Source organism: Centruroides vittatus, unplaced genomic scaffold (genome assembly GCF_030686945.1).
Source record: "Centruroides vittatus isolate TY-2023 unplaced genomic scaffold, ASM3068694v2 scaffold_769, whole genome shotgun sequence".
In the NCBI taxonomy this organism is placed as follows: Eukaryota; Metazoa; Arthropoda; class Arachnida; order Scorpiones; family Buthidae; genus Centruroides; species Centruroides vittatus.
The window spans coordinates 2,654,569-2,681,964 of record NW_027122717.1 but is presented as its reverse complement, the minus strand read 5'-3'; the positions used below and the strand labels follow the sequence as shown (position 1 = coordinate 2,681,964).

Genomic DNA, 27,396 nt, shown 5'->3' with positions numbered 1-27,396 from the left:
CACCAAGAAAGAGGCGTGGGAATCAAACGAAACTTTATTAGTGTGAACGTAATAACGATGGTAATAAGTGATTACAATATTATGGTAAAAGGCAGCTATAATACAAGCAAAGGACAATTTCTTTTGCAAAGACAATACAATTTAAAGGAACCTGTAGTACCTTCTAGGAGCTCCTCCTGCGTCGATACATGAGACTGTACGGTCGCCACCAGTCCCGTAGCTAGGAAGGACATTTAGGGACCTTTCTCCCTCAAAAGTTTTCTGTGCACTTGGTATATCAATGTATCAAAAAACATGACTAATTGTTTTGTTTGGCCCACTAGTGCCCGATTGATTAAAATCACCGAACACTGGTAGTGCGCCTCGCCAACGAGCTGGCCACGGGAAGTTTTTCGGGTTTTCTTCACGTTTGTAATACCCAAATAAAACACAGCTTTCCTTAGAAAGTCCACTCGGTAGGCATCCCCTCTTCGGCAGGTCGTTCATCTGTCGAGTTGCTGTACACAAATAAACCAAACTTAACTTTTTATTTAAATTAAAACTTTAAAAATCCCATGCCTATTTTCACTTTAAACTACTTGATGTCGACTATGCACTTGAACCAGCCATCCCTAATGTTGAAAGTTGCTCCCTCACTAAAAACTACTGACTACGGGATTGTCTCTGCATGTATACATGCAGGAGGACGCCTGTTGCAGAATAGCGTATAGACGCCGTGTGCTATTCTACAATCAAGGTCGCCAAATTGAAAATTGTAATTGGGGACATTATAATCGAGATAGCATTGTGATAAAGATTAATGGATACCCAGTGGCGCGTTATACTATGGGCAAAAAGAGTAATTGCCTAGCGCCCAAACCAATCTCTTATAAACTCATTACTGTAGTAAGAATATCGAAATGTAAATTTGGACCATATCTGGAAACTAGATTGGCGGTGTGATGCAGGTGCAGGGTGCATTTGGCATAGCATAGAGATCGCGTTAAAATACGAACGAGGATACCGGGAAAGTCCCCCGAAGAAAAAATGCTTGAAGTCAACAATGTATGCCCTATGCCCTTAATTCAAATTTGCGTGGGCTCCCATGAAGCAATAACGTTCCACTGTGTGTACCTACATTAATAGGCAGTAAATATGCTAGAAAACAAATTAATAATTTTAATTAACCAATTTTATTGAATCACAAATTATAGTGAAACCTCGCTTAACGAGCAAAAATAAATTGTAAAAATTTGTCTAGCTTAACGAGTGACGAGAGGAAGGAAAGTCCCGAATTGTGCGCATGCTCCATCAGTCCGTGTTTAGCACTCGTTCCGCTAGCATCTTAGTATCGCTTGTGATCACATATTTTTCCAAACTTGTATTCACACATATTACTTTTAAACATCAACAACCATAGCCCGTTATATAATAAACACGCCAAACGATATGCCAAATTCTTGGGCTACGTAAAAGCTATAATTAAAATTAGAAATTAATTAATTTGACTAGAGGTAGGCAGTTATGCCGCCATCTCGTATTAAATTTAATGACCAATTCAAAATTAAATTTTAGAAATGTCTGAATTAAAAATTAACTATTTATAATTATTAAATTTAATACAAGAAGGCGGCATAACTGCCTCCCTCTAGTCAAATTAATTAAATCTCTATTATTTAATTATAGCCTTTACATAACCCAAGAATTTGGCATATCGTTTTGGAGTGTTTATCAAACATATTAGCTGTGATTTTTTTTTGTTTCTGCAAATCGAATTCTCATTTCAGGATGATTCATTCCGCGCTAGAAGAAAAGATGATGATAATTCACGCTCCTTAGCAGTGTATATTGTACAATTTTTTTGAATAAACGTTATACATAAAACATTTGAGCATTTTTTCGGCGTGGGACGCATTATCGTATTTTCTATACTCCTCTGCGCTCGCTTATTTGACGCCACATCTTTTCTTACTTTCTGTTTCAAATTTTTCCACAAAACTTTCAACTTTTTTGTGTCCCGTTTACTAACCTCAGGAAACTTATTAAACTCTTCGGTTAGATTTAGCCACGTTTCATTTTTTTTCTTTAAATTAAGGATATGTCATTCGTTTCTTTTGATTCGATTATATCTTTGTACTTCTCGATTAACTCCATTAAATATTCTGTTTCTCGATGAGAAAAATCAGGTTGTCGACTTCCTTTCTTGTTGTCTGCCATGTTTGTATCTAAGCGTGTAAGAAAATTTTTTAGTAACGCTGGTGTCGAGATTATCGGATTCACTAATCCTGTTCTTAATATCACGGGATTTACTAATCCTCCGCTAAAATTTGTTGGTGAAATCCTCGCGTCGGTAATCTCGGTATTAGTCTAATCGTCGGATTACAAATACCGCGATTAGGTAATGTTGGTGAAACACCCTGTTAGTGTTCTGCGTTGCTGAACACGGCCTTGGCATTCAATCGGACCACAATTGTAATCATTCACCGACTTGTCTGAAACACAGCTGGCCCACCAGTGGCCAAGTGGCCAAGCGGTCTTCGTACCCTAAACCAGAGTCGGCCCTACCATAGGGCGAACGGAGCAGCCGCTCCAGGCGCTAAGTCCTAGGGGCCGCCTCAGTGGTAAAGAAAATTAAAGGAAAAAATATATTTTTTTCACTTTTCGATATTTTGATTGCACGCGTGTGGCCAGTATGTGAATGGCCTTATCTGTTGAGATGCGCGCGAGGTCGAGTGCGTGGGCAGAGTTCCACCCCCGCCTCAGTTACATCACCAGTGTTGCCGCAACAGGCGCTGCCGTTTTAGTTGGCGAGTCCATTTCGAAGCGCCAGCATTGCCGAGCGTGTTCCCGCGCTTTCTGCGTGAATTTCACTTGTCGGCTGACGTGCGAGTATTTTTTTATTCGTTAAGGTATTCTTTCATACATTACAGAGATACCTATGAGATGTATGTACTGTACCTACTTTGTATTATAAAGGGTGTCCCAAAATCTACGCAAGATTTGAATTAAATAGAAAACAGCTTTTTTTAACTTATAATTTCTTTATTAAATCATAAAGTACTGTACCTTAGTTAGGTTGACTCTTGCAGAAGACAAGCTTTCTGATCTAGCCTTGCTGTCCATTGAAAATGATATAGCTCAGGCATTATCGTATGAGGAGATCATAAAAAAATTTGCAAATGCAAAAGTGCGTAAGCAGCGATTTAATTAAAATTTGTTCTCCAGGTGATTTAAATAGTATATTATTATTGTTATTATTAGGAGCCTGTAGCCTGAATAGTTAAGAATTTTATAAGTATCGTTACATTAATTAGTGAACATAATAAATAAGTACAAGTACCAAAGTTGATAATGCTTATTGATCTTGTCAATGAATATTGACTGAATTTTCATTTACTAGTTAGTAAAATAATACCAATGAGTAATCTCATTATAAAAGTAATATTTGTGATAAAGAAATGTGCCTTAATCCTACATATATATTTTTTTTATTCTATATGAACTGTTCCTATAGGTACTGCGGTCGCCCCATTGTGGGCCTGGCCGAACCCATAATGGGCCTACTAAAAGAGGCCCTCTTTCATCGACAAATTAGACAGATACTTAATTAAGATGGGGTATACTATAGATTACTCCCTATGGAATTTCGTGTGTTTGGGTATATATCTGAACTCAGAGGACCGAGACGAGTTCAACGATATTCTACTTTTGGACCGGAGACGAAAAATAAAAAAGTTATCCTACTTTTTTCCGGCGATCGCGCGATGATAGGGAGTCGCGTCGCTCTCCGCTAAGTCGGCCTCGCTATCGCGATCGGGAGTCCCGTCGCTTGCCGTTAAAATTGCCTTTAGTGGACGTTTCCCCCCTTTTTTTACTTTGTTCAAGAACTACCGTGAATCGATCACTAGTTTAGCACATGGCGGCGGGTGGTGGCGCCCATACGAGAGGTCAGTCGGGCCGCCATGTTCGCTGCCATAAGTAACATTAACCGAAATGGCAATCGCGCGATGATCGGAAGTCGCGTCGCTCTCTCCGCTCTCGTATCGCGTGTTTAACGCTCCGGAAAATGACCGTAGTCCGACGTCACGGTTTGCAGACTTTACCGCAAGATGGCAATACTAGCAACTACGGTGCCGTCTGCATGAGAGCATTAAAAAAGTATGGTAAGTGAAAAAGTGTGATAACTTTTTTATTTTTCGTCTCCGGTCCAAAAATAGGGTACCGTTGAACTCGTCTCGGTCCCCTGAGTTCAAATATATAATCAAAATCCTGAAATTCCATAGGGTGTAATCTATAGTACATCCTTAAGATGTTGTCCAGATCTTCCAAGTTACTTGCTTGCATGCATCACTGGTATAAATCAGGGCAACCAAGGGAGCGCCATAATAGGATCTCGCTCCATCCTAAAACTTGCCTTGGCCGGCACTGCCCTAAACACTGGCAGTTCGGTCTTCGGTTCGCGCCTCACTCGGACGGGCTGGCCACGTGGAGTTTTTCGGGTTTTCTCTACGTTTGTAACACCTAAATAGGGGCCAATTTCCCTTAGAAAGACCTCCCGGAAGGCACTCCCCCTAGGCAGATCGCCCAAGTGTTGCGTTGTCATAATTAAACAAACAAACGAGACAGAGCTGCTTGAAGAGTTTTGCAGAAATCGGACAGTTCTATCTTGTAGTGATTTCTTATAACCGTGAACGAATCAAAAAAGGGCGAGACAAAGGTAACAAGAACATTTATTAACTCACAGACATCCGACTTGGATCTTACACAAAAGGACGCCTCCTATCGTGAACAATTGACAAAACGAAAGTGTACATTTATCAGACAATAGACAAAGACTTAGCTTGTAAATAATTTACCTTTTGTATATATGTAACTGACAAGGTCAAGTTTCAAATTATGAAACTCGATCCCGAGCGGTTCCTTGACAGTCGGACACACAAAATGAGTGGATAGCGCCTAACTAAAGCGCGGTTTACAATGACGAATATGATTAACCTTAACATATCTAGATGCATCACTTTATCAACGAGTGTACTGTACATAGTTTTTTTCTAACTCTTTCCGCTCTGTGGGCACTAAGAGGGCCTCATTTAGCAAGCTCATTATAGGTTCGGCCAGGCCCACAATGGGGCGGCCGGGTAGTGAGTGACGGGGGCCGACATATCCGGTCGGATCATCCGAATTCGAATCTCGGATTCCCCAAAGCGGTAGGCTGCCAACTTAACCGCTCGGCCATCCGGCCGTCCCTGTGAATACTAATAGGTATTAGGGCCTCTTTTTAGCAAGTCCTTTATTGGTTTGTCAAAGTCCACAATGGAAAGATAGGGACGGACTACCTCTCGAAAAACTTCTGGGGTTTTATCGACTCGTCCTAATTTCATTCCAGTTCCCCAGAGCGGAGACTATCATGTTAACAGATCGACCATCAGGCTCCCAAAGACATTTGTATAGTAAAGACATTTTATTATAAATTTTGTATTAGACAGTTTCGTAAAAATAAAAAATATATACATTTTTATTTTAAAAAATTTTAACAGAAAAAAAGTCTGAAATATATATATTTTTTTTACTTACTCATTTACGCCATCTATCATCCGTCCTATGTACTATGCATTATATGTCTGGGGTCGTCGTGGCCAATTACCCTATCGTTGAATACTCAGGTTGGATTAAAAAGTAAAGAAAATGTCCCATCAGACTGGTATACAAGGTTCGTATTCAATTTTTGTTTTTTGTTTTGTATGGTATTTATTATTCATTAATATTTAAAATGCTAGAAATATGTAACAATGGAGAAACAAAAACAAAAAAATGTCACGCGGTCGTGAAATCGACAAGTTTCAGTTGCGACCGGTTGAAGTCATATCCGCCCCTTTATGAGATTAAAGTATAATTGTAAAAGTTAAATTTATAAATTATTTTAATTCGTTTAAATTTAAAATATAAGTAAATTAAACAAATTATTTATTATCTTTTACCATTTTTAAAATGTTAAACAATCACCTGTTTTATTGCTTCACGCTGTCTTCCTCTTTTATTTTTAGAATTTTAACTTTTGAGTAATATATAAAACTAAGTCTTGTCATTATATAGTTCATATGTAGATTTATAGATAGAAGCTAATCATAATGATGTCCATGGGCAAATGAAACAAATTACTCTGAGCATGGAGGATGTAGGGACCCCTATGCGATTATTTGTGTACTTCTTTTACTTTAATATAATAATTTAACATAATTTTGCTGTAGTGTTCCCAATATGTACAGTACTGTACATCAGTAAGTGCTTTACAATCACACTAGCATTACCACACAACAAAAGAGTTAGCCTATCTTTCATAGACTTTGTCTTGGCAATTGTGAACAGCCGGGGGGCCAGGGGTCAATCTATTCTGACCGCTTACTTGGCATGGGTCGTTAACCCGATCTCAAAGTCGAAGGATGGCTTAATTTAATGTTGGAGACAAGAAAATCATAAGATCGTCGTCTCAGTCGGAACCTGACACTAGATAGGGATGAAATTCGCACCCTATCACGCATTTAAATTATTATTAAAAAGGAGGGCTTAAAATTTAGCGAGTGGGGAGACACGGATAGGAGTCCATTGAGGAAACTAGAATCAAGTCCCATTAACAAATTAACAAAAACTTTAATGAATAACAAAAAGAATACTAATGGACTAACTTCTAAAATCCAGCTAGGATTAAACCTTAATGACTATGTCCCTAAAGGTGAGGTTGAGAGGGAGTTTACAAAATACTGATTATAATACCTCCATGTTATTCTTGACTCATAACCCTTCTGTCCTTTGGGTGGAAGTTCAGTCTTATAAAGTAAGTAAGGCACTAAGTTAAACTTGAGGATACAGTGATGGTAATATCACGTGCCCAGAGTTTAGTGTATATCCTGTATTTATACTATTTTTCTCTTCCAATAGAGATTAAGAATTAAGATCGTCTGACTGGGTGTCGTGATGACTTTTTTGGTTTAGTCAGCCCTTTAGTCATGGGAGATCTCTCTCAGGAACTGACTGTCAACACAGGAAACATTTGTTCCTTGTTGATTTTTAGCTTTGATAAAAAGATTGAAATATTACATTTAAATTTTAAAATATTTTCTATTTGTAGAATATTTTATCTCAAAATATTCAGAATTTCACACTGCCTTTTTTTCCTGTATAATGAGTGTCCTCTTTGGCATTTTCTTCCAACAGAGGCTAGTTTTATCACAGTTGAATACTTGTTGGGGAATGAATCCTTCAGCTTCTATGTAATCTTTGAATTTGGACACAATTTTTTGGTCCCAGACTTCTCTGAACTCACACCTTTGCTGTGCCTAATAACACTGTGTATGCCAGTGCATCTCTTGAATTTTTTGAACCAGCCTCTGCTGGCCTTAAAATCACTAAGTACGCTAGTACTCATCCCAAGCATTATCTTAATGAGATAGGCATACAAGTGTGGCCTTTTTACATATGATGGCCTCTGAAACAGAATTGCCATCTAATTGTTTTTGATTGATCCAAATTAATAATAACTGTTCATTTCAATGGGAATGAACACCTGACAGGTTATTCATACATGGTACGTAACTCGGGGCAACTAGTTGAGGAACTTAAAAAACTCACGGTCCGAGAAGATAGTTACATAACAATTTTAGACTTCGTACCGTTATACCCATCTATCAGATTACAATCGTGTTTCTGCATGTTAAGTGTTTGGCTATTGAGCATGGTCAGAGAACCCAAACATCACAACACATTTTAAATATGGCCCATATGTTATGTTGTTATTCTTTTGTTTTGATAACTCTACTTACAACAATGTGGGATTCCCACAGGCAGCCCTATTGGGATCTTTGTGAAATGGTTATTTCTATGTTGGAAGATAAAATATTACCTCAGTTTTTCTTTCAGTGTAACTTGTATAAAAGATATGTGGATGACATTTTGATTACATGGAAGAATAGGCCCAACATGATTGAGTTTTTTAGGCTCATGAATGACAACTCTTACAGTTTATATCTAAAATTGGACCAGTGCAGCAACACACAAGCCGACTTTTCAGATACATTTTTGTTGCTTAAAGATGGTAGGGTTCATACCAATGTTTACCACAAGCCCAGCCTCCTACCACTATTCATACTGGCAAATTTACGTAATCCCTATGCATACAAAATCACAGCCTTTAGATCACTTACAAAATGGGCATTGCACTATATCAATTATGCAGACACCTGGAAGGAAATAAAATACTTGAAATCTGTAGCAATCAAGTGCAGTTACAGGGGGAACATTATTTATAATATAATTTAGCACATGCCTATATCAACAGTAATAATCAAATATCCAACACTAGATGAAACCTCTAGCATGGATGAAAACTGTAGCAGCAATACTAATTGTATTATAGTGGAATATAACCACTTAATGAATAAGTTATATAAGGAAATAGCCCAGCAAAAAATGTGAAACTTACATACTTACACAATCCTACTATCTATAGCCTACTAAGAAACAGTAGTGATACCACTGATCATCTATGTCTACCAGGAGTATATAGTATCCCAGTAAAAGGCCTAAGAATCCAATGTAACCTACAGTTACATTGGTTACACCATCTGCTCCATACAAAAGAGGATTGAAGAACATTCCTACAATATTAATAACAAAAAATACACCATTGTCCTATCTTGTTACGCATCTGAAGATGTGCATGTGGATTTCCTAAACACCACCCTCGTCAGATGGATACAACAATGTTGTAACATCAGAGCCCAGGAGGCACTGGAAATTTTTAAGGCAGAAGCAAAGGAGAAATCTATAAACTGTAGGGAGAAAAAATGTATTTCGTATGCTTGGCAGACATTTTTCAATGGCATCCACCTAACAAAATTTCTTACAAATGTAAGACTTGATTTGTGTATGTGCTTAGTTTTTGTGGTATAATTGAAGTTTTTTAAAATTTTCAAAATTCTACAAAAAGAATATGCATTGGGATAATTTTTGATTTTGAAATTTTGTTAGACCTCCATAAAAAAGAACATGCAGTTGGAACATGTAATTTAAGTTTGTTTTTGGATTCATACCTTTACAAGAAAATCTGGAGAGAGAACAGAAGCAAACACATTAGTCCATTTTCTACAAGAAGGACTTATTGGAGTTAAACAGGGTTCTAAGACACAGGTGTGTTATGACTGTATAGTGTTGCTGCTCCCAATGCTTGAGCCATAATGCTCCCCCGAAAGAAGGTACAATACGTATTGCAACACTTATGCACACTGTATGACATAACTAAAAAAACCAAAAACAATCAAAGAAGTATTACCTAACACCAAGGAAAAATGAAATTGTTTAATAAATGCAGTATGAGCTATGCTCATAGCATAAACTTTTATTTCTTTCAACCTGTTAATATCACATGTGTGTGCACAATTCTTGTTTGATTTATGCATTTGGATTTGCATGTCTATTACTTTCTTTTCATGTGTGTGTCTCAATTTATTCTGTTGTACTGGTAACTACAAGGACACCTAAGAGATGCTATGTTTGGTGTTTTTAGAGCTAAAATTCCAAATAACCAGAAGTGATGTCATAAATCTTTAGAAAGCCAAACAACCACCAGATTACATTTGACTACTTTTCTGCATATATATTTAATTAATTTCTAAATAATTTGCCACTAGAGGGAGGCATTAGGTGCCATCTCTTATTAAATTTAATAATTATAATTAAATTAATATTAATTAAATAATTTAGAATATTCTGGAAGAAAAGAATTGAACCTGCAACACCTGCTTACCATGTGGACGTGTAGCCAGCTATGCTACCCGAACCCCCAGTTTAATCTTCTCTTTCAGACATGTTTAAATATGATATAACCTTTCTTGGTTTACAGACCACTGACAGCAATGCCTTCAGTGCCCTTGTCCTATAAACCATGCCTCCAACTCATGGCACTCAGTCATTCAATCACTCAACCAAGTGCCATGAGTAGGAGTTTATAGCTTCTTTTTTGGCTTGTTCAGATAAGCTGACAAGCTTGGCAGTGTGGAGATATGTTTAGGTGCTGATGGTTTTAGGAAAGAATGGGAGTGATCTTGGGAAGAATTGGGTGGACAGTTATTTATGGGAGGGGGATGCATGATAGAGAGTTTCTCCTAACAGGGATGGTGTGTGAAAGTGTGAACAGTTTGTTTGAGGGATCTGACCTGTTCTGTCAGTTGGGGATGATAGGTTGATATGGCCATCCTGGACAGAGTGGCCCTGCTGGTGCAGGATTTGTCTTCCCTGAGTAGAGGACGACACATTTGCCATTACATGGAATGTGGAGGTGTTTTTGGTGCTATGTTTTGCCTTCTGATATGAACAATGGTGCTTAGCTTGAGGATGTTCACCTTTATTTTGTAGTGGGGATAGTAATCTGTATATTCAATATGCTGTTTCAAAATTACCTTCTAATATTGGATATTTGTTGATTGAGATACCTAAATGCTTTAGAAATAGCAATTTAAGACACCAAGATTTCAAAGAGGAATTTAATGTTTTAAACTTTTCAACAGATTTTGTTAGAATTGCACCACTTCCCTTTGAAAAAAAACATCTTTAACTCACTGGTTAGTTTGGGGGAAGGTCATGTATAATTTATTAATGAATTGGGAAGAACTAAAGCATATTTTATTTCTGCAGAAGTAGCAGAACAAAAATTTGACACTAAATTTAAAGCAAGAATAATAAAAGAAATTATCTTGGATCAGACTAATTATCTCTATTTCCATTTTGCAACTCCAATAGTTCAAGAACTTGAAAGGTTAAATGGCTTTTTTCAACAAAATAAAGCAGACCCTTATTCAGCTGATTGAAAGTTTATTTTTGCACTACAAATCTTTAAAAAGTAGACTTTATGATGGTAATTATAAGAAAAGTATTTCTAAAGTTGATTTTGGAATAAAATTTTTGAATGAATGTGATAAATACCTGCAAATAAATAATAATGATGAAAAAATTAAGCAACAAGTTTTAACTATCAAAGAAAGATGTTTACAAATGTTAGAAGAAGCTTTAAATCAAGTTCAACAAAGGCTTCCATAGGCAAGGATTTTATTTCAAGATCTAGTGCAATTAAGCCCAAATATAATTTTAAACCAAGTTTTACGACCAACGTTTTCTGAGTTGCCATTTTTGAATTTAGCACAAGACAATATGATTGAAGAGCAATACAGAAAATTACTTTTTGTCAGTTGGATAGACGAAGATCAATTTAAGGAATGTAAAATACTCAGAGTTTTTTTGGCAAAAAAAAATATTACAAATTCCCCAATTCAAAGAACTTGCAACTTATGCCCTCAATTGCCTAATAACACCCGTTAGCAATGCTACAGTAGAGGGTGTTCTCACTTTTAACTTATTTTAAAAATAAGGAAGGAATAGAATGCAACTTTCCCTTCTAGTTGCAATTATTAGGATTAGATCACAACTTTTGTTCTGAAATATATGTTGCAAAGAATTTGTCCCTTCACATAAAATGTTAGAGTATTTTACTTCTGAGAAACTATATTCCCCTGATTCAATTTCTTCCCTTAATCATGAAGATATGCTTTATGGAGAAGAAGCATTAATACAATAAAATAGCATTCAAGTATAATTAAAGTATAATGTATATAAAATATATAATAAATTTTGTTTTGTTTTTTTTACCTTAGCTTTTTTTAAAAATTTAAATCTGGCCACCCTCAAATAATGTATTATTAAATATTCTGAATTCTCATATAAGTGTATGAGGAATGTTTCAATAATTAAATATAGTTAAAACTAAGTTATCTAACTAAATTAGTTAAAATAGTTAATTAAATAGTTATAATCAATAAAAATTGGAATGTATTCCTCACACTCATTTACAAATACACATTAAAGAAATCTGTAAATATATGTTGGAAAAATAAGTTGATAACTTTTAACACAGGTATTGTGATTTGAATTAATTTTAGTTTCTATTAGGCATAATTTTTAAATGTTAAGTGTTAATGATCATTGATTTTTGCAATAAGACTATTTATGGATAATTATAACTACTTTTCTGATTAGATAAGATTAATCTCATATTATTTGTTAATTGAAAATAACAGCAATTATCAGTAATAGCAATTACCCTGTTTATTATAATTAATACATTTGATTGTAAGTAATGCTTAAATAAAGTTATAATATATTAACATTTTTTGATTGCTTGAAACTGTTGACCCGCTCTAATTCTATAATTTCATTCCATATACTCCTCTAACAGCTAAAGTCAATATTTATTGGCTTATAAATTTACATCTCATTTTTGAATATATCTACTTTATTTTAAATGTATATATAGATAAATATTAACAATTTTTTAATCTTTTTATCAGTTCTGTTTGTGTGGAAAAATATGATGATAAACTAATTATAAAGTTAGGTAGTGATTATTGCATAACCTTAACTTTTCTCATTTTTGTAATTACTTAAGAATATTTATATGTAAATTTCTTTAATTGCAGCAAATGAAGAACTTCGTGAATTTTTTGGAAAATGTAAAGATAATACTGTTAGAGTAATTAAAATTGGAATAGAAAATGGTAAGAATTTCTTAAGTTTATCATTAAGTTATTTGACTATAGTATAAAATAATTTTACAGAACAATTGAAATTACAACAGTATGAAGAACCAGTTGGATCATTTGAAGATGGTACCCTTTTGATTAACTTTGTTAAGTTTAAAATGAAGATATAATTTTAACATTTTGTTGTTCTTTAGATATTTTTAAACCACCAATATTCATGATAACATTAGTAATAATCATCATCTGTAAGTTGTTCTTTTAGTGAACTGTAAGTTATCATCTGTACTTTTGTATATTTATAGTTGTTGCAAATTAGATTCCATGGAAAAACTGTAGTAGTAGTTCATGTTTCAAAACTTTAATTTTTGTGTAATTCTGTACTTCAACAGATAACTATACTATAACTTATATACAGGGTTCCTATGCACCTGGAAAAATCAGGGATTTTCATTAGTATTCAGAAAAAGTCAGGGAATTTGTCTGCTTAGCTGTCTTGTTGATTTTGTTTGAGGAATATGGCTGACCAAGTGTAGTCATCTGCAGGTGGCAAGAAGTAATGCTGCAACCTTTATTATGAATACAGCAGAATCCATTTTTCTATTGATAATATTTTTAGTATTAGAGGACACTACTAGGTGTACAAATTCGTCTTTTATAAAAAATTTTGTCTCTCTTATGTGCATAACTGCTTTCCTTATCTGATGTCATGGAAACCATCTTCCAAAAACATTGAACATTTTTCTTGGTGCTTAGTGCTGAACCTTGCATAATTACATATAATGAATAAATTTTAATTTTACGCATATAATAAGTCTTACTTATTGTTCTATTGTATTGTAAGAATATATTTCAAAATCACTCAAAATCAGAACTTTAAATTACATCAAATTAATTGTTCAATTTTTTAAAAATTTTGTTTTAATGTTTTGACAGTTAATACAAAGGTTTACTTTTACATACAAATAATAATGATAAATGGTGGAAAATTAAAAAAAGCTCATGATTTTGTTTGTGAATTACTCATTATTTCATTACATGGATCCTGTCAAACATTTTTCTACAGGATGTACGTACTATACTTTTTTGCACAGTCTTTGCAAAAAAGAGGGCTAGATATACTTGATGTAAGTATATCTAACCACACAGTAAGTAAAATGCTGTTTTATTATGTGGATATCACACTGTAAGAAATGTGTGGATCAGGGAAAGTCAGGTAATTCAAAACAAAAATTTGAGTAGGAATCCTGTATATAGAATTTAGTATATATTGACAATCTCTATTAATCTGTTTGCATATAATGAATTTTGGTTTGTTTTGGAGCAGAAAATATCTCAAGGCTGCTTTCCACATTACCAGAAATGGAAACTAAGTGGAAATGGAAAAATTAACTAGATTCTGTTTCCTTCCACTTTCTATTTAGTTCTATTTCCACAATACCAGAATATTGCAAACAGAATTAAGTTGACTTAACACAAGTCTCCAATTAAGATTGTTGTCTTTATAATAAAATAGACAAACAATATAAAGGAAAAGAATACTTTCTATCCTCTTCTAAAAAGAATTCTAATTTTTTGCTTCATCTTACTTTTTTGAAATGATCTGTTATTACAACAAGACATAAAATGTCATTATTACCATGTCATAACCATTGTTTTTCTGTTGGTCAAAACCTGACAGAAGATCCAATCAAAACAAAAGTTGAAGTATTTTATAAGTTTCTGACTGGATTTTGATGAATGGAGACTTCTGGATAGGAAGCGACATAATTTTTCCATTTCTATTTTTGGAGTATTTTTCAGTGATATGGAAATCAGCCTTTACTCCCTCACTTTTCTGCTTTTAATCTGACTGAATACTAATACAGAATCATCTTTGCTACTATTCATCATATCAGTCTATCGAAGTTTTGTGAAATATGCTGAATGATTCTCTTTCTTTATGGTAGTATTCAATTGAATATTTTTATTGAATAATAATGTTCATAGTTCTTAACTTGTATAAGATTATGACAGGTATTTAAATGCTTTAATTCATGAACAAAAGCCATGCTACTTATTTTATTGTCTGGATAATAATGTTCTTCCTGGACAAGAATGGGTGTTTATAAGTTGGTGTCCGGATACAGCTACAGTTAGTAAATTTTAAATATCATTCATATAATTTTGATATTTTATGCATCAAATAATAATAAATTGAAATTAGGTAAGAGAAAAAATGTTGTATGCTTCAACAAAAGCAACAATGAAGAAGGAATTTGGAGCAGGACAAATAAAGTATGAGCTTTTTGGCAGTCGAAAAGTAAGTATACATTTGATATCTGTAATGAATTTTATGTAGTTATATTAATCTTGTTTAATGAATTTTGTATTATTAATAGTAACAACATTTTTGAAATTGGTGTGAACATAAATAAATTTTCTAAATGTAAATTTAAAAAATATAATTTCAAGCTTTATGTATATATTTTACTTAGATTCCTATCCAAAACACTAAAATCATTTTTATAGCTGATTGGATAGATTTTCAGTTTTGTTTGTTATATTACCATTCTCAGATTAGATTTGACCAGTCTGTACAGTACAAGAGATTTTCAGTCAGATTTGGCATTGAAGAATCATTTTGAATTAGAAGAAATCCAAATTTTCATACTCTTAACTAGTGATGCCATTAAGTAAAATAAAGTTGAGAAGTCACGCCAAGTTTTAACTGGGTTCTGGTAGAGAAACTTCACTGATTTCGGCATTAAATTATTTCTTTTTTGTTATCACTAGCACTTTCGACGAGTTTATGATCATCGTCTTCAGGTGAAACGAATTATTTTAAAAACGAACGTGCAGAATGTTCTAAAGAGAACAGAATTTTTGAATTCAAAAACAGGCATCCGGTAATTCTGTTACGAACGTGCAAAAAGATGTTGGCATGTTTGAATTTTTAAATCTACAGTGCGGGCGGCGCATGCGTGGAATTGACACCGCGATGGCGATATGATGTTAGGCGCGTTTTGTTGTTTAAGTGCCGATATAATGCTACCCACACTCTGGGTAGATCTAGAGTGGGGACATTGCATGCTTCCGTAGTAGCTGTGAGTAGCGCTTTCCAGATGAGAACAAGCCTTCGATTGTTGCAACATTTTATTATTTCCGTTCTGGACCACAGGGGGTTGTAGCCTTGCTCGAGAACTTTTTTAGCAAGCTCTGTAGTATATTTTCCCTTGGCTACATCGTCCTGATGCTCTGCTAGACGGGAGGCGAGCATGGCTGATCTTTACAAGTGGTGGTCAGCAAATGCAAAACAGTATCCAAGCCTGACAGAATTCACTAAGATTTATCTATCATCTCCCGGCAGTAGTGTATAAGGTGAGATGCTACTTTCATAAGCAGGTATAGTTTATGAGAAAAAGTGCAATCATTTGCTTATCAACAAATGCTGAAGAAATTGTTTTCATTCATCACAACTTACCACTGATAGATTTTATGTATTAAATGTAATAATTTGTGATTAAAATAAATACATTTTTGAATAATATATGCATTTTTTTTTATGATTTGTTATTTGGTATTCGGCCGAATTGTACGCAACATTCGGCTGAATACCGAATATTAAAAAAAATAGCTGAATATTCATGGCATCACTATTCTTAACCATCAATAAATCTTAATGTATTAAATATAGTAACAAACTTTTAATCACAAGTATCTGAGTTTCAGATTGGACTATAAGACTTGTGTGTTAAACATTTAATTTTATTAAAAGATTTTTTGTAGCCTAACCTGAGAGAATCAAAAAAGATGTTATGTAATTAAACTTAAAAACTAATATAATTGTAAAAGTTACTGTGTGTGGAAATTTTCTATAGTACAGTAGAGCGTCGATAAGTGGAACCAATTGGGGACTGGGGTCCTTCCAGTTAATGATTTGTTCCAGTTTCCGACTTTGTACGAAAAAATACATTAACCTGTCCGATGTTCAAATTTTTCTCTGTTGCGTATCGCTTCGTGTTGAATTTTCGTCGATTTTAAGCCTAATGAAAATTTTTATAATAATTATCGAGGCTATCGTATCGTTAAAAATTATTTCTGCATTTTGTACAAACAAAATAAATATATTAAAGAATATAAAAAACATGAAAATTATACTTTAGAAGTAAATTTAGTATCAGAAACGTTCGATTCAGCACGACACAGTCTGACTGAAAATCGTTCCACTTTCCGGCCATTCCACTTACTGACGTTCCACTTACCGACGCTCTGCTGTATTTTAAATATCAATACATTAGAAATTTTCTTTTAAAGTTTATAAATTAAATCCAAAAAATGGTATTATATTACACTGAATTTTAGTTTATTCATGTTTAAAATACATATTTAGCTTTTACTTTTTAATATAATATAAAAGAAATTGATTTATTTTAGGAAGATGTTACTTTGCAAGGATTTCATAAACACATTCAAGCAGAAAAAGCTCCAGCTCCATTAACAAATGCAGAAGAAGAGTTGATAGCTATAAAAAGAAGTACTGTAAGGACAATTTTTAAATTTATTCATTTGATTTTGATGATTATTATGTACAGATCATTAAAATAAGTTTTCCCACACATTGAATACTGACCTTAATATGAAATTGGATGGTTGAGACAGTTAAGGGCATCACCTTACTGCTCTGTGGACTTGGGTTTGAACCATGTGTGTTTCTAGGAATTTTTGGGTAGTGTGTCCCAGAAATGTAGATCCCCAAGTCTCATCATCCAACAGTCCACATTGTGGAACCTAACTGAACCCACAAAGGATATTGAGAAAAGGTTCTTAGTGCCTATAAGACAGAGCAAAAACTGAAAAACAAAAGTATGCATTCAAGTCAATTGATACCTCTTCTAAAATAATATATTATATTAGAAAAGGTAAATTTACATTATTTTAAAAAATGATTTTGATATGTTAGCTTACAAGAACAAAATGCAATCAAAGTCATAATATTAAAATGTTTGTGTTCATGTAAGTACAGTTAATTCTCTTAAAATTTGGTTGTGTGTTTCTCCAAAATCATCACATAATAAAATTTCATGCAATGCTTATGGAGAAAAATAGAAGTAAAACACAAACTTGTGCAGTCTTTTAAAACATTTTTTCAAGCTTTTCTTCACAAATTAAAGCTCAGCTTTTTCATTTGTTACTTGAATTCTTATAATCAGGACACACACATTTGGGAAAAGTATAAAAATTTAGGAGAGCAACACAATGCAAATTCTTAAGGCAATGCATGCAAGTAAACTGGATGTAAGAGAAATGATGTAATATAAGGGAATTGTATATTCCTCCTCTGTGAGTCACTACATTCAGCTTGGTGACATTTTTTACATTGAGCTGATGTTAATAGCATAAATTATAGTCACTTTGTAAAAAATTGTACATAAGCTAACATGATTTCATATTTTGGTGATTTATTCCTCCATTTATCAACTACATACAAAATTGTGTATTAGAAACACAAGCTTTAACAGGAAACTGTATTAAAATATACATCTCAAATACACCAACATTACATTTACACTTGCTTATAGCAGAGGTAATCTCTTAATAATTAAATGTGGTATAAAACTATTTAACTTAGAATTTTGTGAATAGAATTGATTTAAGGTTACTTATTATGATGAAAAACTAGATGCATAATATTAAAATATTCTTATTTTAGTAATATTGCTTTATAGGAATTTGTTAATGTTTCAGTCAGGAGCCAATATTGGAATAGATGAAAAACATCAGACTATCCAAGGATTATCCTTTCCCATTTCAGATGATGCAATTGCAGCATTAAAAGATTTAAAACAAAATGTCATTAATTATGTACAATTGGTAAGCATATTTTTTGTTTGATATTTATTGTTTTGATATTATAAAAAAAATAAATTCTAATTTTACAAGTTTATTTTCTTTGAATGTTAACATTATGCATATAAATTGAATGACAATTAAATTTGTATTTGATTTTATTGTTAGTCAATTTAATTATTATTCCTAATTAGTTTGTATTGAAATATTTCTGATATGAAGCTTCTAAGATGTTATTAAATGCCAAAAAATTGATAGAATTTCTTATAGCAGAATTAACTGTTCTTTAAAAGAAAATCAAATTCATCATAAATTAACTTAAGTTATAATTTAAATTTATTCTACGGATAGTATATAGCTTAAACAGCAACTCATACAATCAGTTCTAACTGTATTAATTTTAGCCAGTTTTTGTGATTTTACAGTTTCCTATCATATTTAGTGATAGTTTACTTTATATCACCATCTGATGCCATCTATAAAGCACTTTAATTATGATAAAATAAAATTTGGTTACCTTTTATTTTCAGACATACAAACATATGAGAACAACAAAATTCTGAAAATGTCACTTTAAAAAAAAATAAATAAATAAAAAAAAATGCTTTATAATTGGCAATATTAAAATTAAAGTGATACTAGTAATGTCATCAGATACCTACAAGTTACAAAATGAACAGCTGGATTCCATTAGTGGCTATTAAAGCTAAATAATTAATAAATAGTTTGGCTGGAGGTAGGCCACTAGGCTGCAATCTTTTTGTTAAACATAATTATTATAATGTTCTGAAGGAAGCTTTATGTAAGTCATGATTTTTATTCATTACAACTGAAGAGGGTTATTTATAGCCAAAATAAATTTTGTAACAACAAATAGAATAATAAACTTTTGTATTGGCAAAACAGTCCATTGTGTTTTGTAATTTGTTGATGGAATCACATTTAAACTTATTAGAAATGGCTTTGGAAAGAGGAACCCTAGTGAATACCTATTGGTAGTATTGTAATATTGTTTTAAAATATGTAGTATGTAGCCACTCACAAAGAAAGATTAATTTTTTATGATTTTTTTTATAATAATTATAAGTTTAATTAAAATAACTTTAGAATAATCTGGAAGATTGGCCTGGAGTGGGACTCAAACCTGCAACTTCTGCTTACCATGTAGGTGCATTGCCATTTATGCTACTCAGACCTCTGTCTGATCTTTGCTTCCATACTGATTAAATATTAAATTATTTCTAAAATTAATTTTAATTTATTTATAATTATTATATTTAACCAGAGATGGCAGTCTGGCAATTAATCTCCTGCCAAATTGCGTAGTAATTATTTATCCTTAAATAGTCCAATAAAAGAATCCAGATGTTTGTTTGGTATTTGAAGTAATTGTTTCATTAGTTATATTTATTATACCTGTGATTTCTACTTTGTTGTAAATACTGCAATGTTTTGTGAATGCAAGCTAAAATACTAGTTTCTAGTAACTTAATTGAAGCAATACGGTGTTGTATCTTACAAGATGTTCATGAACATTCGGTGTACTATAAATTTTTAAATAAAATTTAAATAGAAAACTTGAGTTCAAATATAAATATTTATTACAAATTTAAAGTTAAAACATGTAGATTTTTTTCAGAGTATAGACATTGATAAAGAAGAAATCAATTTAGAAAGCTTTGAAGATACCACTATTGAATTACTACCTAGTCGGATTCCTAACGATCATGCTCGTTATCATGTATTTAGATTTCCACACAATTATGAAGGTGATCATATCATAAGTATAGGTATGTATGATAGGTATGAAATTTGGCAAAATTAAGAAGACATTGATTTGTTTAATATCTCTTTGTTTTAGTGTTTGTTTATTCTGTGCCTGGATATAATTGTCCAGTTAAAGAAAGGATGCTATATTCAAGTTGTAAGAGTCAATTAATTGAGATTATTGAAGGCAAGATTGGGATTGAAATTGCAAAAAAGGTATATCTATGAATAAGAATTTTGTTAATTGATCTTATGTTAATTAAAAGTTCTACAAGAATATGTTAGTGGTATGATTAAAGTCTTGTTATTTTAGAGAATTATTGAACAGTTTTGGATTGATAATTATGATGAAATTTTTAAAAATGATCTCAACATTTGGAATTACTTTAAATTTTACTCACAATTTTAAGATACATCATGATTGACAACAAGCAAATACTAAATACAGGTACACCATCAAATTTCTAGCAACTGATGATCTGGCACCTGTTTTAATCCAAAGAAAATAACAAGAGGAAATGAAATTCCTACGGCCACCAGACTAGTTTACTGATGGCCACAGATGGCATTATTTGTAGGATACACTTATTTATATTATTTACTTGTTGCCCATCATATCACAGTTTTGTGATATTCTTAGTTTATAGGTCTGCAATTTGAAAATTGCAAACCTATAAACTCCCATTGGAATTTGACTGTCTGTCCATAGTCTCAAGAACACAGTCAGATAGATGAAAGTCAAGACCAGATATTGAAAGATTAGGAGCAGGAGGACTTGATTATATATGAACTTCCAGTCTGGATCAGAAGTCATGTGATTATAATTCAAAAATTTTCTCCAGAGTGGAGTTAGATAGATGACCAGTATGACTATTTTTATCAGGAAAAGCATGATGTATGGGGGCATGACACTATTAGAATCAAAAACGAACTGTGGCTTCTAAGATAAATGATAGTGTTGGTAATGGAGTCAAATGTACTTAACAACTAATATTAAGTTTGTAGTAGTTCATAGTGTACTTTAGACACATGGGTGGTGTATAATTAGTGAATTAGAAGTAGTATGGTGGAGTTGATAAACAAATATTTAGACTCTGGCAAATTTGAAATGTGAGACTCCAATGTTTTTTTTTTTTTTAAATGTCATATCATGATTTCTTTTATAAGAAAGAATATTATTAGATATCTGAATATTTTTGTGTAAAATTTATCTATAAAATGTTGTACTAAAATTTATGGTGAGAATCAAAAAATGGATGTAATGAATATTTATCTTGGGAAAACTTGCAAGCACACAAAGAAACATGCATCTAAATCAGCCAAAAGAATTTCACTTTAATTAGTTAATTATCAAAAATTGATTAAATGTAAGTTTTTTTTAAAAATGATTTTAATTTTTTTTTCATTTTATTGTATTTAATAAATTGGTCTGTAAAATAGTTTCTCCCATTCTGGCTACTATGAGAATAGTTAATTTCCTACTAATGGTTGACTAGACTCAAATATATAATAGAATTTTAAAATATTAATTTTGAAAAAAACATCATTCATCTTGAACTGATGTGTAGTTCAAGATGAATGATGAACTTAAGTTGGTGAATAATAACCTGAAATAATACTGTTAATTACATTTTGCAGTCTTCTCTTCCTCTTTTAGTTTGCAGTTAAATTCTGATCTTGTTTTTGTTTTTTCATATTGCTTTTCTATTGACTGTTTTAAGATGAAATTGTTATAGAAGCAATAATAAATAGTCATAAATAACTTGCAACCAATAGAAAGACAGTGAAAAAATTAATTAGTCTAAGAAAAACATCTGATATGTAAAAATAAATATTGTGCCAAGTAAAAATTATGTCGTCTGAAATGAAAGTCAAATTTTTTTTCTTGGGAAGTTTCTCCTTTGGCACTTTACAAAAAATACCATAAACTTTTTATTATTGTCTCTACACTTTGTGTTTTTGCTTTAATAAATGATAAAACTTCCAAGAACCAATTTCAAAAACATTGTTTTTCTCACATTCAAAGCTGACCAGACATTGAATGTCCAAACTGCTGCCATGAAGGATTCTGAATCAAATTCCGGTTGAGACTCCTGCAAAAAATTTTCTATCTAGAATCCACAGTGCATCATTCTCCATCCAACACCCATGCTACACTAGTGGTTAAGTGGATTTTATCCTTAAACACTGGTAATGCTTGACTCGGATTTATGCTTGAACTGACATTTGGCTTGCGAAGTTTTCTGGGTTTTTCTTTATGTCAATAACACCTTAATAGGGGGCTAGGTTTCCTTAAAATATTTTCAGAAGGCACACTCCTCAATTGGCAGATTGCTCTCGTGTTATGTTGCTAGTATCTAAAACCAATTAATCAATACACTTACACATTGAAAAATAGTTTTGCTTTTAGTGGTTCATATGCTACTTAGTTTTTTTTTTCTCATAGCATGTGAGTTTTTCAAATAAATAAATAATAAAATATAAAGATTAAGGTATATTTTATAAATGCAAAGTCAGTCAAAAAGTACAAATGTTTTATCATGATGTTTCATAATTTTTGGTTGAATAATAGCAAAAGCATACCAAGCCTGGCATACATTACATAGTACAGCTCTCTAGCCAATATGAATATATTCATTTGAATTAATAAAAGCTATTTTCTGAAAGTATAGTGCACACTGCATGACAGCATGCAATATGCATAAAAATTTGGTGTGAAATGCTCTTTATAGATGAAAATCTTTTTTTGATATCTAAGTTTATTGAAGTGTTTGTTTTCTAAGAAATTTCTTTAGATACTAATTAAAAAGTATTTTTCACATTTTACCAATAATAAAGTTTAAGTTAAGATTCACCAGAGTCAAAAAAAATTTTACCAACTCCACAACACTGGTTAGGGGTAATTATTATGATACACAATCACAGTTGGTCCAGCAAAATGCTTAATTCAATAAGGCTTTGGAACTGATGGTGTCTGAAATTCTGTGATGTACTTGCAAAGATCATGTATTTTATTCATTCATTCATTCTCATGACATTAACTGATCAGTTGATGGACACACTTCATTGTTGTAGGCTTTTCCCAAGCTTGAGCCAATCCATTTTTTGATGTCTTGCCATGTTAGTCTAGGTCTTTCTTTCTTCATCTGCCCTCCACCATTCTTTGAACTGCAATTTTCATCAGTTCCCCTGAGGATCCTCTTATATGCCCAGAATATGCTGTTTTTCTTTTCTGGATGCTGACCATCAGGTTTCTTTCCATTCCAAATCTACACATAACCTCCTCATTGGTTATTCTGTCTAGCCAACTAATTCTTTCCATTCCTGTAAGATAACACATCTCAAAGGAATTTTCCTATTAACTGCCTCTTGGTTTATTGTCCATGACTCACATCTGTATGTAGCCACATTCCAAATCATTGTTTTAAGTATTTTTAGTTTCAATTTTTTGCTTACATTTCTAATTTCTATCTCTTAATATTGACGATATTTGTGCAAAAGCCACTTTAGTCTTTTTTATTCTGTTTTTAATTTCAAAATTAAATCTGTTATCCTCAGTTATCCAACTTCCTAGGTACTCAAACATTTTTACTTTTCTATTTTTTTCCATCCAACATAATCTTTAGATCTTTGTTTTCTTCTCTTGAGATTATCATAATTTTTGTTTTGTTCACATTTATTTTCATTTGGTATCTTTCTTTACCCACTTTTCTCAATTTATTTAGAATTTTCTGTAACCCTTCTTCAGTGTTACATAGCAGAGTGATGTCATCAACATACCTAATATTATTGATAAGATGTCTATTAATGTTTACACCTTCGTGTACATTTTCGAAAGCTTTGATGAAATCAGCCATCATTTCAACCAGTGTTTATTTTATTAGTTATATAAAATTGATTTTGGTGAAGTTAAAATTATAGTTTTCAGTTACTGAATGTTTGGCAAGAAAGCCTATAATGTAACAAACTTTTATACTTGAGAGGCTATGATTTTTACTTTCCTGGCTGTTATATATAACAGAAAGTAAGTATGGTGATTGGTCAAAAAATGACTTCTACAGATTTTTACATTTTTGGACTTGGAACCTTGAAACATTGAGAAATTCAAAAAAAAAAAAAAAAAAACCTGAATTTTGCAGGGAGGTTTGTTTATTAGTGAGATCGATGGTATTAAATTTTGGTGATTAAAAGTCAAGGAGGTGGGGAGACAGTGTATCTCCAGTAGGGTCAGACTTAATGACAATTTTACTCTTTATTAGCATTTACAATGTTTTATAAAACCCATCCTTACTCTCAAAATTAAGCTTTTTACCATTTTATAATAGTTAAAAATATAAAAAGTTTTTTAATAAAATGTTAACAGATAACACCACCAAATGTTGCCAGGAAAGTTAAGCAACTCTTTACTGGATTTTTGTGTTTGGTACTCATCACCCTTCAATCAAAGTTGGTTTTTGCACATCAACACAAAACAATTTATAGCTCTAGGTGGGATTCTTTTTAAAGTTTTTTTTATACTGTCTACTTATATGCTAAAACTTTCTCTTAGTAGTAGTGCACTAAGTTGGTTCAAACTATCTTCATGATTTTTTTTTTAATACAGTAAAACTTCCCTAACTTCAAGCTCCAAGGGGCAGGAAAAAGCCTCCCTAACTAAGATAATTTAAGTTAGAGACAATAGAGTAAAAAATGCCTATTCTTGAATATATTTGTATTTTTACCTTTCTTGCATTAGATAAAGAATCTGATAGTTTTTTTTTATGTTTTGTTTTAAACAGCTTGTGTAACACATTTCAGCAGAACATTCAATATAACTAATAGAAACGAACAATTTTGAAAGTACTGTACATCTTGTTGAGATAAAGTGAGAGGATATCTTGCTTTGGACTGGAACATTGCCCGAAAATTGGTGTTGGAGGTTAGATACCACTAACTGTCTGAAAATTTTATGGAAATCACTTAGAGTCACTTTGGATAGAATAAACATTAAAATTTGAGTCATGGAAGTTAAAATTAACTTAAATTGTTATTGGGGAACCATGAAATACTTCAACTTGGGAGAAAATTTGAGTTGAGAAATTAAAGTTAAAGGCATTAAATACCTATGCTGTTCCATTGAAACCTACTGAGTATTTCAAGTTTTACTGTAATTAGATTGGATGTAATTAGCATTGTTCCACTGAACAGAATTAAAGTTAAGATTTCCTTGTTATTAAACTTGCTTTAGCCATAGCTAACTGCTCCTTTTGAAATACTCTGCTGAACTGATCACAAGATAGTGATCAGTTCAGCAGTGTGTTGTGTTCTTGATGTGCTCACAATACTCAGCTTGAGGTAGTCACAATAGGCTTGCCTCACCAAGCATAAACACACCTTGACTTAATATTATTCCTTGACAATAAATAAGTTGCTTGTTTAACAATATTAACAACAGAAGTTTTCATTTTGAAATACAGTAAGACCCTATTTAACATGGGGGTTATGTTCCTAGGCGACAAACTGCTAAACAAAACAGCATTAAACGAGATCATTTTAACACAGAGTAAATAGGGAAAGGGGAACACGCAACCAAAAATCAGATTTTACTTTCATTCTTGTTTTTTGCGATAAAGTCATGTATTGTATTGTCTGTCTGGAACACAGAATTAATAAATGGTGGTCCATGCATGGTTGAACTTTGTCTCCAATAAAGTTATGTAGTTTCACTTGTTGCTTTTCCCCCCTTAAGCAAATGTCAATAGCAGAAGATTCCATCCAAAATACCTAGTCTTGTTTTTGCACTCCTTTCAAAATCTGGATCATTTGCTACAATTTGATCAACAATTTCGATTATCGTTACCAAACTTTTACTAACGAAACCTGTAGAGAAATTCTTTGGGTTTTTCATTTTCACAATCACTATTTTCCAGTTCTACACAAATTCCTTCTTCTGCCAGTTCTTCAAGGTCTCTTTGGTCAGGCTCTCACCAGAAACCTGCAGTAACTCTCCTCAATCTCCTGCTCGTCTACATATCCTAGTCCTGCTGTATCAATTAGGTTGACAATTTGGTCAACCTAATGATACAGTGAGAAGCTCTTGTTGAGAGTTCTTGAATACTTTCAGCAATAATTTCTTCCACACTCCATTTGTGCTTTTATCAGTTAATTCTTGCCATGTGAAGTCAATATTGCCTATGGCATCAGTGATGCTATATTTTTTACAAACAAACATAGATTTAAGGAAAGTATAGTGCTCTGATGAATTGCCACGTTTTGCTGATTGGTTCATGTTTGAGAATAATCGTATTATATACAAATCCATGAAATGCCACGATAATTTGAATTGGCGTAAGTTTTGAGCATTTTTTAGGCTTCAGGGAGACTGTGTTGTATCAAATCAACGTTAAGTGGGATCTTACTGTATTTATATTTTATGAATAAAGAAATACAATTAAAATTTTTGAAGAGTGAATAACGAAAATTAATCTACTTTTTTTTGTAGATTAATTTTAGTTAAATTCATATTCAGGTAGGAAATTTTGGAATTTTTATGTAAGAAGATAATTTTGTAAATTATGTTTATAACAGAAATGTATATATAGGTATCATTAGGAGTTTGTTTTATAAAGTTTATGAATAAATTTAAATAATTGTTTATTAATAGATTGAAATCGATGATGCTTCTGAACTGACCAAAGAATTTCTAATAGATGAAATCCATCCAAAGAAGAATATATTTCGTCAAAAATTTGCAAAGCCAAAGGGTCCTAGCAATCGAGGAGCAAGGCGTCTCATATGTACGCAAACAGAAAATGAACAGACGTGAAGATAAATGGCTGATGCAATAATAAATATTTGATAACACAGAAAAACAAATCAACATTCCAATAACAAAATTGGTTACAGTTAACACTATTCAATTTTTATTACTCTATTAAGCATGCTTAAATAAATCTAATTGTTTTTTTAAAAAAAATGTAACAAAGTTTCATAAATGAAAGTTTATAAAAATGACTGTAAATAATTTTTGCACAATTTGTATAATATTGGTTATTCTATGATAAATTATAATTACTGGTTAAATGTTATACTTTCCAGTTAAGTCAAAATATATGCAAAATTATTATTATATATACATAATTGTTTTTTGATTGTTTACTTTTTCAGATTTTTGAGTATTTGGGATATATATTTTTCTAATCTATAATAATAATAAGTTAATTTGTTAAAAGATTATATATATATATGCAAATTTCTATTG

The 27,396-nt window shown here is 32.2% G+C and overlaps 1 protein-coding gene and 1 long non-coding RNA gene across 3 annotated transcripts; one reads left to right on the top strand and one right to left on the bottom strand.

The window, feature by feature from the left end:
* Positions 1-16: 16 nt before the first annotated feature.
* Positions 17-6,826, bottom strand: LOC136989931 (uncharacterized). Of its 2 annotated transcripts, XR_010882975.1 has the most exons (3): positions 5,983-6,097; positions 5,554-5,624; positions 17-497 (listed from the first exon to the last, which is right to left on the bottom strand). It is a non-coding gene; the product is annotated as an uncharacterized lncRNA (long non-coding RNA). The 2 variants fall into 2 exon arrangements; XR_010882976.1 differs by lacking the exons at positions 5,554-5,624; positions 5,983-6,097 and adding an exon at positions 6,751-6,826.
* LOC136989930 (twinfilin-2-like) lies at positions 5,557-27,283 on the top strand. Its single transcript, XM_067288239.1, has 10 exons — positions 5,557-5,689; positions 12,501-12,578; positions 12,639-12,689; positions 14,567-14,694; positions 14,767-14,862; positions 16,977-17,081; positions 18,288-18,413; positions 20,029-20,179; positions 20,251-20,372; positions 26,800-27,283. The coding sequence occupies exons 1-10, from the start codon at positions 5,665-5,667 to the stop codon at positions 26,959-26,961; spliced, it is 1,044 nt and encodes a 347-aa protein (XP_067144340.1). The 5' UTR covers positions 5,557-5,664; the 3' UTR covers positions 26,962-27,283.
* The last annotated feature ends 113 nt before the right edge of the window (positions 27,284-27,396 follow it).

What these genes read in the sequence shown, in the direction of transcription:
- LOC136989930 (XM_067288239.1), top strand. Translation starts at nt 5,665, where the DNA reads ATGTCCCATCAGACTGGTATACAAG. An exon ending in TCATTAATTATGTACAATTG is followed by an intron (nt 18,414 to 20,028) that starts GTAAGCATATTT and finishes GATTTTTTTCAG; the next exon opens with AGTATAGACATTGATAAAGA. An exon ending in TGATCATATCATAAGTATAG is followed by an intron (nt 20,180 to 20,250) that starts GTATGTATGATA and finishes TCTTTGTTTTAG; the next exon opens with TGTTTGTTTATTCTGTGCCT.